This window comes from Gymnogyps californianus, chromosome 3, assembly GCF_018139145.2.
Source record: "Gymnogyps californianus isolate 813 chromosome 3, ASM1813914v2, whole genome shotgun sequence".
Taxonomy (NCBI): Eukaryota; Metazoa; Chordata; class Aves; order Accipitriformes; family Cathartidae; genus Gymnogyps; species Gymnogyps californianus.
The window spans coordinates 27,739,174-27,754,250 of record NC_059473.1 but is presented as its reverse complement, the minus strand read 5'-3'; the positions used below and the strand labels follow the sequence as shown (position 1 = coordinate 27,754,250).

At 36.5% G+C, this 15,077-nt stretch overlaps 1 protein-coding gene across 2 annotated transcripts in view; it reads right to left on the bottom strand.

The window, feature by feature from the left end:
- Positions 1-15,077, bottom strand: part of MTA3 (metastasis associated 1 family member 3) — a 142,967-nt gene that overhangs the window by 92,714 nt on the left and 35,176 nt on the right. For both annotated transcript variants that reach the window (XM_050893420.1, XM_050893421.1), the window contains 2 exons: positions 12,024-12,087; positions 10,719-10,836 (listed from right to left, as the gene is read on the bottom strand). In XM_050893420.1, the coding sequence (XP_050749377.1) occupies positions 10,719-10,836; positions 12,024-12,087 (182 nt within the window). The remainder of the gene's footprint in view (positions 1-10,718; positions 10,837-12,023; positions 12,088-15,077) is intronic.

Sequence of the window (15,077 nt, the reverse complement as noted above, 5' to 3'; positions counted from 1 at the left end):
GGAAGGAAAGAACTAACTTAATCCATGTAACTGCTTGTTTGATCAAAATTATACATGCACTTAATACCTCAACGAATTGTATCAAAAGGCAACAAATATTTTAAATAACATTACTGAAAAAACTTCATAAAACACTATGTTCTATAACGCAAAGCTTCCAAATACCTAACTGAGCTTCTGTAGTATATGTGGCTGCAGCCCTAAACTACAGATTTCCCCGTGCATCTGCAAGGTTAGGCAGAAGTAAATGAAGTCTTTACTGAAAACAGGCACAAAGAGGTCATCTACATGTGCTTTGTTTAATTTATAGTAAAACTGATAAAAATCTATGAACATGTGTTTAATTGCCCAGCACGTAAATCACTAACTCAGCTCCCTAGAAGACAGATTGACAAGACTGATGTAAAGGACATTATAATCCTATTACAATTTGACATGAACATCACCGTAAAGAGTATTTTACTATTTGTGATGATCATGCATTTGACAGTTATTTATGCAAAATCTACTCCACTGAGCTTAATAACAAGAAAAAAATTGGACAAGTGACTACCATATTTAAATTTGCTAACCCTCAAGAAACAGTTCCTTCTTTTACAGAAAAAAATTCATGCAAACTTGGAAGTCAAAAGTGCAACCAACAGAAACTCCATTTAAGAACAAAATATATTTGAGTACACACAAACAGGAGTTTTATTCTGGTGTGTTACCTTTGTCAAGATTCATCTCATCTAACCTTAATCATCCTCTGATCTATTTTAGATATCCATCTTCAGCTGAGATGAACCAAGTCTAGGCAACATTCTTCTACTCTGACCATAAAGGTAAGTCTTACTGGGTTAGGACAATAACACCTTTTATGTCTGGTATTCTACTGCAGCTTCCACAAGTAGGAACTCCTGAATCTACTTGTTCTATCTTTTTTTCCACGCATTCTTTCTGAAAAATTCATTAAAATAGAAAGCCATCATCTCTTAGTTGAACCAATCGCCCTCAAAGATCTCTCTGCTTCTGGCATATTCTGACATATTTTGAAGTAATCATTTATTGTGCTGCTAACTTACTAGATTTTCCAACAACTTTGAAGCTTCAAGGCATTTCACACTGAACTTGGTGGAATAGATTTCTACAAGGTTCCTGGGCATCTTCTTGAAGCAAATGCAAGTTAGGCATAAACATCTCCTTTTATACTTGCTCCTGAAGGTAGTTTTGGTTTCAGAATTTGAGCTTTGCTTTCTGCTGTCTAGATCCCAGTGAAGATCTTTACTGTCTAGATCCTTGAATTGACAAGAAATCTGGCTTTAGACAACAGACTATGGACTCCCAAATTGCTCTATGTAGAACAAGAGAGGTGTGCAAGCTACTACACAACCTAGTTCCTCCACCCCATCCAAAGAAGTACTTTATGGTTGACGGCTTTTTCCATGAAAATCTTCTCCTCACGTGCCACCACAGCGCTCATCGAAGAGCCTAAAGCTGCTGCTGTTGTCACCTTCTGTGCATGTACAGAAAAAGCAATTCTTGCTTTGATGATTGTACCTAAGCAACTGGGTTTATGCTAAATCCACTAATTTATTCTTGTAATTGCAATTTTGTTCACTCACACAGGAAACATTAACATGGCCTCAAAATCATCAGCCCTCATGATTTCTTAAAGCCAGTTAAAAGGCTAGACATATATTATTTGTGAAATACCGAACTCGAGAAAGAAGAGGCAATATTTTCTGAATTTTATTTTCTAAGAACTGCCTATTGCATTAATGTGTCCAGTTCCCACATCCAGCAATTGCCATAAAACTGATCACTTAGCACAAATTACCACATTTTCTGAAAATTGACAGGACACTAAGACACAGTATTTGTTTATCCTGTCAGACGTTTCTCACAGCCACACATTATGTGTCTTCAGAGTCTAACAATTGCATGGCTCTCCAATTTTTAACTTAAATATTTGAATACAGAATCTTCTACAAATATTTCACATTTACTGATTTTAAAAAGGCTTGATTTTTATCTTCTCACAACAGAAAGAAATCATTGCAACTACATCAACACTAACAGAGATAATCCAGCACACAGACTTTTGACAAGAGAATAAGATGCACCAGTCAAACAACTCCTGCAGGTCTCTGGCTAGTATGAGTGATTTTCAAATTCAGCAGTGGTTCTTCCAATAAATGGGAGTATTATGTACCATGAAGTAACAGAACAGATCCCTCCTCATGAGATTACAGTTGAGATCCACTATTCTAAAACATATTTTTCATGTACTAAATGAAAATAAAAATTTAGTGTATATGGGAAGCATTTAAAGAACCAGAAAATACAATACACTGAGTCTAAGCATCCTGAACTTTCATAATGTTAAAAATCCAAACGGTATGCAGATGAGTTTCTTATCTGTCTCTTTACTTGTAACTATGTTTAAGCTTAAAATCCTGGAATTCCAATATTCCCAAACATTAACAGGCTTGAACTCCGAGTTTAATAATTTCCGTGCTCTTACAACTGAGTTGCAGTAAGAAGCACAAAACCAGAGAAGACATTAGAAAACACCTCTAAGGAATTATTTTGTTCTTTAAAAAGAGAGAAAAGTTTTAGAAGTTTTGAATACAAGTTCTCTGTACATTATCCAAAATTTACAGCTTAAATTTCCCCAACCACTCCCCTTCTTCCTATTAAGCACTCAGCTACTTGAACTCCATTAATTCTAAAATGCCTTGCCTTCAAGAAATGGAACTGACTGCACAGCAAGTGCTATTTCTAGGCACTCTCTGGATATTTTCAGATGTGCAAGAGGGACTCTGGGTTTTCATACAGATACTTTGAATATAGTTTATCATTTTATTTATTTAAAAAAAAAAAAAAGCTTTGAACAGAACGTCTTTCCTACAGGCTGCTTCTTCCTCCATTTCAGAGACTCTAATTCCTCTTCCTCTCTGTGTCTTAGTAAGGGGGTAGTCCTCTTCCTTGCCAACTCCAAACTCTTTGTACTGCTTTAAACAGCCAGAGAGTACCTAACTGTGTCGGATCCCTGCTCCATAAAGAATTCCCCAGAACACAGTGGTCTCCTTTTAAATCCAGATACAAGAGATAAGCAGCACCGAGCTAGGAACAGGACTGCAGCTGGGAGGAGACCATTATTAGCATGAGAAAAATTCCACGAAGCAATACACAGACAACCCCATAACAGTGACTCTAACTAGGCTCAGCCCTCCAGGCTAACTAAAACAGGGATTTGCAAACAGTTTGCCATTGCTGGTGGCAGTACTCAATTAGGACTAGCAGCCAGTTCTCTAGATAAACCTTTAAACCTTATCATTCCCCACCACACCTGTCAAAGTCTTGATGCTTGTCTCCTTCCATATACCTCTGCATGGAGACTAAAATATAATTTCCCACCAACTGCGAATCAACCCTAACCCTTCAGGCATCCATCATCACATTTCCCACTCTGACATGCCTCTGTTTTACCCAGTGATCTCTAGCTCCGTATAACTTACTTGCTCAGCACTCAGAATCCTTACAGCAGGCACTATGAGCAGAGCCGGATGAGCTGACGGAAGCTGCTGCTATACACAGGCAATTAATTAGCAGTAAAACGTTCTTACCAGGCACCTTCCACTGTTCAGGTAAGCGTGTGCACACTGATAGTTGCGAACAGCTGACACTGTGATGCTGCCCAGGGTAACACAGGTTGGGAATCTTTATCTGCCCAAAGACACCCTTTAACCACGTGAACAACTTAAGACAGGCAGAGAAAGTTCAGAGGTTAACTCCCTCTACAATCTACTTTCAAGCTGGTGGTTTTGTGCTAAATCTCAGAAATTGCCCCATGTTTTTACAAGAGAGAAAATTTTTAAAGGTTAGTAGTTGCTCTGTTAACTGAATCATACTATGCATATGTTATACTTTTTCTTATATTGCAGTATTATAATCTAATTATACTGAAGACTTTTTGGTAGGTATTAATGCTGTTAGCTTAACATCAGTGTTTGCACTCCCTAATCTTCAGGGGTTCCTTTTATTTTTAGACTGAGATTTGCCAAAAGCTCAACATATTGTCTCAAGCCTTTATGGAAAAGTCAGCTGAAACTGAGCATGCTAAAGGCAATGACTGAACACATACAAAGAAGTTATCTACTACCCAGCATCATCACTGGAGGGAAGGTGACTAAGTAGCAATTTGAGGTTTCTCTTGCAGCTTCTCTTAATGAAATATGACTGTAGGTAAGCACAGAAAAAGATGTGGCCTAAGATCACCTTTGAAGCATAGGTGTTTTGATTAAACAACTGTCCACTCACATGCTTGTTTACCAAGAGGTACACTTCCAGTCCCAACTCTTTCTCTACAGATAAAGAAGGACTTCCCCAGGGTAAAAGGCAGAAGACTGGGGGCTGAATCTCATCAGCAGGTTGTTATGCTGGAGCACCATAGTCAGATCAGGTCAAGTTGGAAGGGATCGGATCTCAGGAGGTCTCTAGCCCAACCTCCTCCTCAAAGCAGGCTCAGCTGTGAGATCAGACCAGAGCTTTATCCACTTGGGTCTTGAAAACCTCTAAGGACAGAGATGACACAAACTCCCTGGGTATTTGCTCCACCACCTGACTACCCTCATGCGAAAAAAATTTCTGCTCATGGCCATTCTGAACCTCTCATTTCAAGTTATGTCTGTTTTATCTCATCCTCCCACTACGCACCACCGTCAAGAACCTCTCTGTCTTCTCAACAACCTTCCCCTAGTCACTGGGGGACTGCTGTTGGTCCCCCCCCTTGAAGCCACGTCTTCTCCAGGTTGAAGAAGCTCAATTCCCTCAGCCTGTCCTTGCAGGGCAAGTGCTCTAGCCCCAACAAGTGTGACGGCCTCTACTGAACTTACTTCAGTTTATCAATAACCTTCCCATATTGGGGGACCCAAACCTGGATGCAGTATCTAGGTATGATCTAACAAATGATCAGTAAAGGGGGATGGTCACTTTCCTTCATCTACTGGCTATGTGCCAGGTGACACAGCCCAGAATGCTGTTGGCCTCCTTTGCTGCCAGGGCACACTGCTGCCTTACATCCCCTTGCTGTCTGCCAGCACACCAGGGTCTTTCCCACAGAGTTGCTCCCCTCAGCCCCTTCATCCTCCAATAAATTTCATACATTTATGAAATATATGAATAAGAGTACCTTCATATGCTATAATTTTCCCTTCAGCTAGAACAAAATTAAAGTCATCTCAAGCCACACAGGAAGAACACTGTCATTGTGATTGAGACACACTACCAGATGTAGGGTTCTTTTTTTTTTTAGTCTTGTCACTCTTCTTTCATCCTCCTATTTGCTACAACATTGTCAAAATTTCGGAGGGCATCCCAATGACTAAAGTCTTCTCAGATAATCAATAGAGTCAAAAGGTCTATAAACTACGTAAGGGTCTAAAACCTTGGCAATGGGATCTGTTTAAAAAGGGAGCAATAAGAGAAATTCAAGTTAATTTGATTTCTCTGTTAACAGTTAATTCTCTGCATTTGTGATGACTGGACAAAACTGGAGAGGTTCACATGCTTCATGACAGACCTAAAAGATCTACCTCAAAATGAAGCATCTGTAGGAGAGGCTACAGAACAATTATACAATATGAACATGAACAAGTTATTTGAGTTTGGACAAGCATCCTCTCAAGACTTCTACAGGAACTCAAGGATACAATAGCTACTAATAGTGATAACGTGAACTCAAATCCATTTGTGTTACCTAGGGCGTGAAGGAGGGTATATGGGCTAAAGAAAATGTGGGCAACTAAGCACTGTCAAGGCTCACAGCTATACTAGCCAAATTAGTAGAAATTTCAACAAAGATATACTGGAGATAGGTCAGCATGCCTTTTATAAAGAAAAAAAATCACACCTCACATAATTACTGACGTTCTGCAAAGAGATCATAGAGGTATGTAAGGAAGCTCAAGGTGACAGCCTACTGGATTTCTAATAGGCCTTAAGAAACCACAAGAGACAAGATCTTCTGCATGGATAAATAGCTGATGGCCTGATTCAGTATAGTTGTTACACTGGTGGGCTAAGTTTTCTTGAAAATGCCAATTTCAACATTTAAACATTTTACATTGCCTAACAAAGCACTGTCCTACCAAATCCTGGTACACAAAAGGTTCACCCATTATTGCTTGACAAAGCAAATGTAACCTCAGAAAATTTATTTCAACAACTTACACTTATTCTCTTATTTTCTTTAAAATCATAGGAGACAGTTATTCCAAATTTTACTAGTTTTCTTGAAAATACAATCTAGTATTTTTTTTGTTTGGTTGGGTTTTTTTCAGTCAGATAATTACTCCAAATAGTTTCACTAGACTTACATATCATGACCAGAACACAGTCATGATGAAGTTCTTTGTTAGGTTTATTTAGAAAATATCCTTTGCTTCAGAAGTTTTAATCAAGCTTTGACAGACAGGGGAACAATCATCGACCTTTGCTGACCTCGTCCCAGTCTTTCTACCTGATTCACAACCCTATGAATAAATAAAAGTAAGCTTTACTTAAGAAATTACTGATTTGGCCAATGAGGTTATTTTAAACACTTGGCTTCCCTATCTATAGTAACACTTGGACTGTATTTGTTTAGCTAAGCTGTCATGCATTTTACTGTGTGACAACTACAATTAGACCTATGATAGTATGCATGAGGCAGAAAGACCAGTGCAGGCATATGAGAGACAATTTTTTGTAACGCATTAAAAGAAATCCTGTGGAGCAAAAAAAAAAAAAAAAAAAAAATTTTTCCCTGTTACTCCCATTCTTATGGGAACATTATGAGATAATGACTTGCCCAAAGCAAAACTGCATAGGGTTTTTTTGTTGTTTGTTTGGGGGTTTTGTTTTGTTTTTTGAACTTACTAGTCACATATTTTATGAGTTGTTGATCAAATACAGTAGGTGGATGCACCAGACAGCAGCTTCTGGCCACCACATGCAGAGAACCAGGTACCTTGCTCCTGGACTGTAGAGTAGGGATGCTTGCAACAAGATACTTTGTCCAAATGCATGCTTTGGCTCTCAGAGATAAACCTTTTTATTCTTGCTTTGTACAGAGAAGCAGAATGTTACCCCACACTGGAAACAGATTTGAAAATAAACAACTGCTATATTCACAGAATAAGCCACTGGAGAATGTGTTGTTAAAAGCAGAGAAAGGACCTTCTTTAGTATCATGGTAGCCAGAAGTTAAGTCAACGCTGCAAAATATAGTCTCCTATTCTCCAGTGTACTAAGAGCAACTAAAAAGACTCTCAAAATCTTCGAACTAGAGTCTAGAAAGACTGGAGCACTTGGCACTGGCGGGAGAAGGAAAGGTTTCACACAACCATAATATCATTCGAATCTGACAACTTTGATCATAGTTTTACTTCCAAAGATGCTCATAACAAAAGTCATAAAAGAGACTGCTGAAAGAAATCTGGTCTTTCTCCAAGTTATAGTCTTCACTAAATGTGTAATCTAAGCGGTTTAGCTAAACCACTACAAACAAAAGCAGCATAGATGAACAAGGCTTAAGCATTTTCAACCAGATTTAAACTTTGTTTGTATTTGTTTACTGTAACTGTGTAAAGGATTTATGATTCACTGTATCTCAAAGTGGAAAAACAGATCTGTAATACTTTATTATGTATCTTGATTTTAATAAAACTTTTAGTCTTTTAAAAAGAAAACATTCATTGCAAAAATTAAAGAGAAATATAAAGTTATCCAGTTCACTCATGGGGCGGGATGGGGAGGAGAAGGTATGCTGCATTATCCAAAGATTGGCCTAAGCACCAGGTTTTATTCAAGGATGGAAAAATGGTAACATCAGTGCGGGGGGTGAGGGGGGGAAATCTATTCACACACACACACAAAAAGCATATAGTTCTGTAACAAACACTAAAAAAAGACAGTAGTCCATTCAGATAGAACATAAATTATCACAGTATAGACAAAATGCAAGCAATCTGAATTTTTATCTACTAGAATACATCAGCGTGTTTACATCAAAATAATTTAATGTTTATAGAAGATGTGGAAGGGCTTTCACAATTCAAAGAACTTTTCCATTTTTCAGCCACTTTGTGACCGGTCTTCTGAAAGCTAATCTGAACTGGCATGTTTTCAGTCATTTGGATTGGATTTATATGCCAGCAACTTTTAAAATAAAATAACTGATGGTGTGTGAATCTTCGATTTTTCTAATTTTTTTTTTTTTGTTTTAAAATGGCTTTGGGGATCTTCTGTAAACATAAAATATGCCTACCAACAATCTTCAAAAAGGCATACTTCCATTAAAATTGATGTGACAAATTTTACATGTGAATAACGTTAGCGATGCTTTCTATTTCATTATATAATACTATTATTAGAGGGCATAAAACTTAATTTTTCTCAAATGATCCCTAACTGACTCGAAGTTGTCCAAATTCTTTCTTTTAACTTAACGTGATTGCTCTAGGCTTTTAGTTTTAAAGAGTCATACATTATGGCATAATAATTTGGACGTACAGATCATTAGCCACTTTAAAATACAGGCTGAAAAATTTATTTCAAGATTCAGAAATCTTCACAGAATCCCGCATTTTCCAAACATATCTATTTTATTCTATTAAATTTAAACATTGTTTAGATTTGTTTTCATGAATGAAAAGCTTGACAGTGAACGGATTAACTTTCAGGCTGTCAGCTTACATAAAGACACAGTAACAGCTGAATCATCTTTTCCTTTTCCTTGGAGGTCAGAAGGCTACGGAAACGTTTAGATGACAATCAGTCAAAACTACAATAATTCAGTTTTTTTATCCTCCTAAAACCAAATTCTTTTTTCCACCAGCCACTGGAAATAAGCGCAGATTAATCCAACTAAACTGCCAAAGAAGTGCTCTGTATACTACCAGATCTTTGGTTTGTGGGCAACTTGGTTTCTGAACCTTAATAACCAATGGACTATTATTACCTACTAAAGACATAAGAAGACTGCATCACTTATTGCACTTTGGGGGTTAATGGGGAGTGAGAAAAACAAGACAGTAACACACAGTGAAATCCTGTCTTCATGACATAAGAGAAAGATCATCTACTCATTTAACTGAACCAAGGATTTAACTCAGAAAGTTAAGCTCCAGAAGAACTTAGTAACTTAACTTTTAATAAATACGGAATTTAGTTTTAGGAAAAAAGTAAGTAAAATTTCCATGGGAAAAACAGTTACTTTATATGTAGTATTCACTATTCCATAATTAAGCTCTGTCTTTAGTAATTTAAGAAGCAGAAAAGACTTCCTGCCTGGCAGACAACCCCAGCTCGTCCTGAAAACCCAACAATTCAGCGAGCTACTTTGGAAGCACATCAATACTTCCTGGCTACTTGATACACACATTGAGACAGTCATTTTCTCTTAGTCCTCTGGGAAGCTTTCCTCTTGAGCATATGGATATCTACATAATTATTTGTTTCCCCATGACAGGCACATTTTACAGCAAGAATAGCAGTGTATCATATTCTAGTCATAAACTTGTTCTGAAACAAGTCTGTATGCCTTATAAACAAATCTGGAGAAGACTTCCTACAGTTTATTTCTGGTTATTAAAAGAAGAGTCAGAATAATAATGCAGGTGAGCTATTAAACAGCATCCATCGCAAAATAATCTGCCACTTGGCAGAAATCAAACCATTCTTGTTTTATACAGTTTATTAAATAAGCTTTATAGAAGTAATACTTGTTTTGTACAAAAGAAAAAGTATAGCAGAAAAAAAAAAGCCCATGATGAATGGAAAAGAGACCAGTTAAGGTCACAAATATATGTATTTGGGGCATTCAGAACTCCTTTGACTTAGTGCAAGCGATATTCCTGTCACAAAATCTTTTCTTATTAAGGAATAAATACCAAGATTCTTCAAAATAGTGTCTATGTCTAGATACTTCTTAGGAAACTTTTTCTTTTGTTAGCACTCAATGTAGAGTGCACATTTCACTGACAAAACCAGCTAATTTTAAAATTTACTAAGTAAATATATTTGCAAACATAAGACACAGCTGCTCATGCACCTTAAATAACATCCAAACATTCAATAAACATTGTACTTGAAATTTAGTTTAAAAGAATAAAGTTCCTACGTAGCAAAGGACTAAGACACAAGTAGTCGTGCTAGATTATAAATAAATAAAATAAAATTTAAAAAATATCAGTGATTTTAAAGATATGCCAAGGCTTGAAACATTTGTTTCAGTCCTGCTACAAAACAGACAAAATGCTTTGATGAAAGCCAGTATTTGAAAATAAGAAGGCACAGAGTCACACATTCTCTATGCAGAGCCTGTTTTAAACGGGAGAGAAAGAATACATTTTTCACTTATGTTGTTATCGTGTCATTATTCTACAAAACAGGTTGGTCCTCAACATCTTTCCATAAGGCCTATATCAGAGAACTAACTGGAAGGTACAATTAAATAAACAAACATTGAATGCCTAAATTGTGTTATGCACAACCTTGAAAAGGACAATGTCTTTTCAACAGCTATTCAAGTATCCTTTCTTTCTAACATCTACTGGTATTCATCAACTTTCTAAGACCTACTATTTTACTTTCTCTGCCTCTATGCTGATTAGTTTAGTTCAGAAAGTCAGCATAAGTAATAATGCAAGATGAGGGTATTTTTTTTGACTAATCAAAGACCATATATTTACCTTCTGCGAGCATGTCTGGCACATCTGCTTGGTATCTAGGTCCCACTCTGATTTCTCCCTTGTCTGCTAAAAGCGTTTTCAGTGATGGATCATATACCAATGAATAAAAAAAAGTATCCTAAAAAAGAACACACATTTGCAACAGCATAATGATTTTAAAATTAGGTTTGTAAATCTGTATCACCTTCCACTTGGAAATTATTAAAGTAACCCCCCTCGCACACTTTTACAGAGCACAGGTTTGGTACATTAATCCTTATTTTAAATAATGCACGTTTCATGAATACTTTTAAATGGCTAATTGAAGGTTCTCTCATTGCTAGGAGTTATTTCAGAACAGAGCAATAATGATAAGATTCACACAGAAAAATATATCAATGGATTTGAAAAGAATTAGTGTTAACTGCTTTCGGAACTTAACATGTTTCCTCTCCTAAATACCTCTACCATACTGACTTTGCATTATCAATTAGTCTCAAAAAGCATAAAACACTGTCAGTGTCTGAAAAGGGCTTACACAAAAATAGTATTGGCGTATCTGGTACAGTGACCTGAAGTATAGGGCAAGTCCTGTTTTCAGAAACATTTTTACTGATTATCAGTGGTTTTGGTGTAGAAATTTAAAAATAAAGACATGCTAATTTCAGCTAAAAAACACTGTCTGCCTGATGTTATATTAAGACACTCCGAAGAAAAATACGGTTATTTTGAAAGGTATTTTGCAAGACAATTATCTTTCAAATTCTTGGGGAATTTTCTTCCCCTCTGGTAAGGTTAAGCACCCTAAGTTCCTTCCACAGAAAATGAAGGGTGAGGAGACACCTTCCATACAATAATTCAGAGCCCTTAAAATTAAACTCCTATGCTAAGTTGCCCTCTACAGGAGCCTCTCTTGCTCTCTCTGTCCACTGACTACGGAAGAGTCTTCTTTCTAGAACACCTCTAGGAAAAAAGGAAAAAAAAAGGGGGGGGGGGGGGGGGGAGGGGGGGGGGAAGCCATGTGAATTCCCCCTTAAGTATCCACTACAGGAAAAAGTCTGTATATTTTTCTTTTGTAAGATACCATATGAATTACTTCGAATTAATTATTTTCTAAATACAACCATATTCATAATAAAATCATCATTTAAGAGTGTCAATTTTTATCCAGCAACACTTTTAAAAGCAGTGTTTTAAATAACATAATTTTTCTCTTACCATTCAAGAAAAGATTTTCAAAGTATTGTTTGCCCCTTTATTAAAAGTACAGCCATAAAAGCCCATAAACCCATCCCAATATTTACTCAAATAGAAGTCACGTATTACCTCTTTCTCCAGATATGACAGCACAGACTCTGTCTCATTCAGAAGTGCAACACTGCATTTTCCCCTACACAAACATAAGGAAGAATTGTTACTTTGTAAAAAGTTCAAATTTTTATTAAGTCAGAAAAGTTATTTGCAAAAAAATGATCTAGACATACTTTATAAACTTTTACATTAAAAATATAGTAAAATGCACTTTGCCATACTTTTAAGATACCAACATTAACATCAAAGCAACAAAATGAATGGCTGTACTGACCCAAGCACTCAAATACATAAGAATTCTGCAGAACTGGGAAACAGTTTCAAAAATAGAGAAGCAATGAAGGAACAAGAGGTACTATGGCAAACAATAAATACACATACAATTAATAAAAAGGCCTGGATGAATGAAATATCACCTCCAAGTCACTCACCTCCAGTAAGTTCAGTGCCTAATTTGAAAACAAATAACCCAAACTAGAAACAATATAAGGTTTTACGAATGGCCTGGAAAAATAAAGTACTTTTCTCTTTTGAATGGAATTATTTCTAATAATTAATCATAGAATTCCATTCATTTCTTCTATGGCCACATTAAAATGCTAACTACCACATTTTTGTGCAGGCTTCCAGTAGAAAGCTTCCCATTATTCAGTAGTGGTACAGATCTGCCCATGTATAACACATGTAGATAACACAATGGGAGTTTGACCCCACTAATCCCACCCCTTTCCCTCCCCTCTTTCTCATCCCCTTCTCCCCCAACATTCCTTTGGCCTCAAATTCCTCTGCCTCCGACTTCTCTGCAAATAATCTGCAGAATTATTTTTAACAAATGGTATTTTAAAGAAACAGACATAGATGTGGATGAAAAATGTTAAGTGTGCTGAATCATCTTGCTAGCAACTGGCATTTTTATGCTATCACTTTCAACTGAGCTATCATTTTATAATAATATATATTTATTACCCCTCACATACATTACCTTGTATTTCATGCACCTAAGTTTTATTCAGTTTCTACCAGTTTAGTCGGTATTTACCAGGAGCCTCCAGTGGCCTTATACATATGGCTATAGGACCTCTGCCCCGAACACCCTTCTCCCATGGAACAGACCAGCACACAAATACAGAAAAGATAATTGTTTGCAAAGACCTCCTTGATTTTAAGATAACACCAGAGAAGCTATTGTAAAAAGCGTGGTTCATTTCAGTGAACGTTGACTGCTAAGCTCAACCATAAGCATTAGATGCCTATTGTTAATGGCTGATCATTAAGCAAACATACCCAGCTAATGTCTTACTCATTACCATTGCACATCATAGGAAATGGGGTTAAACCACGCATGAAGTCTGCAGTATATAGCCTCCTGATTTTCTCTTCATCTCCGTATTTGCCAGGAGGTGGCACAGGTGGTGCCAGGAGAACCACACCACCAAAGAGAAATGGTGGGAAGACGAGCAAGGAAAATCTGAGCACAATACACAACAGCAGAGGAAAAGACTCTTGCAGTAGAGAAGCAGGAAACCCAACTATGTCTTTGAATGTTTTTTTTGAAACTTTTGGCCTTGATAATTCCAGAACATTCATTTCTAAAAATTAATTATAAGTTGTACCATGAAGTCAGTTTGACAACTTTATTTTAACGGAGATTTTTTTTTTTTTAGTGTTAAAGGCTAAACAGGAGTTTATCTTTCCAGTTTGCTTCTATTCCATATACCTCTATAGTACACTCTCTCTCCACTACAGCCTACTCTTATTTAACTCCAATTATTGCAGAGGCATTCCTTCACTGTCACTGTGACTGCAAGAGTATTTTATTCACTGACCTTATACCTTATTGCTGGTAATTTAAAAATTTCTGTTTTATTTCATTAAGAGACACGATTAATCCCCCCAGCATGTCTTCTAAGTGAGTGAATTTCTATTTGATGTTACATTTCTTTGTACATCATTTTAACCATCTAATGGATGGAGTCACACACACAGGTAACATTTTATATGCATATATGATCTCTCACATGCATGGACTACAGTCTCAAAAAAGACAATACTAGACATACAGTAGTAGATACCCCACTAAAATGAAAAAAAAAAAAATTTTGAAAACAGGTAAATTACACAGAGTCAAAATTAGAAAAAGTTATCTGTATTACAGTTACCAGTTTCTATAATCTAGAAACCTGCAATACTTATTACAAATGATTTAGAATCTTTTCCAAATGCAAAAAAGCCTACCGTTTATATATCTCCTCTTTCTCTTTTTTCCCATCAGAGGAAAAATCCTCTCAGCCTATTGTAAATGGCCTACTGGGTTGAACCAAGCATCTAGCTCATTATATTGTCTCTGGCATCTCTCAATCATGGATGTCTAAGAAATAACTTAAGTGAATACAGATTTGCAATGATATGTCCCTAAATATTCTCCAACCACCGCCGCAGTTTCCACCCTTTCTTCCAATACTAATAATCAAAATGCCCTGGAGAGAAAGTTAACATGGTCTAAACCACATCACAACAAGACTTTAAGTTCTTTCTCTAAGGCATGTATCCAAAAACCCAGAGCTTCTCTGGATTTAAATATTATATTCTCCTCCTCACAGTGTTCTGGAACTTCCTTCATTAATGTTTTTAAACAATTTCAGATAACTGGGACAGATGGAGCTGTATCAAATAAACAATCAATACAACAGGATAAAATCTGACTATTCTAACCTAGACAGAGGAAAAGAAAGGGGGTGCTACCTACCTACAGAGACAAGTAAAGTGAAAGAGACTATACACTGCATTTACCAGACTGTAAAATCAGTTACACACGAAAATAAAATTATACTCTCTTTGCAAAGACACTAGGATTTCTGAAAGTTTTGAGTATTATTTAGACTGGTAGAGTATAATGCCATAGTTTCATTGTTCTATTGGTGGAGTCTCCTGCCTGAAATGTATCACAAAAACTAACCAAACTAAGGTAAAAATTACAAAGAATTACTCAGCTTTCATGAAATGAAAAAAAAAACCCCAAACCTAAAAAATTGGAGAGTTGTCTAGTATTTATTCAGATATGAAACCTTC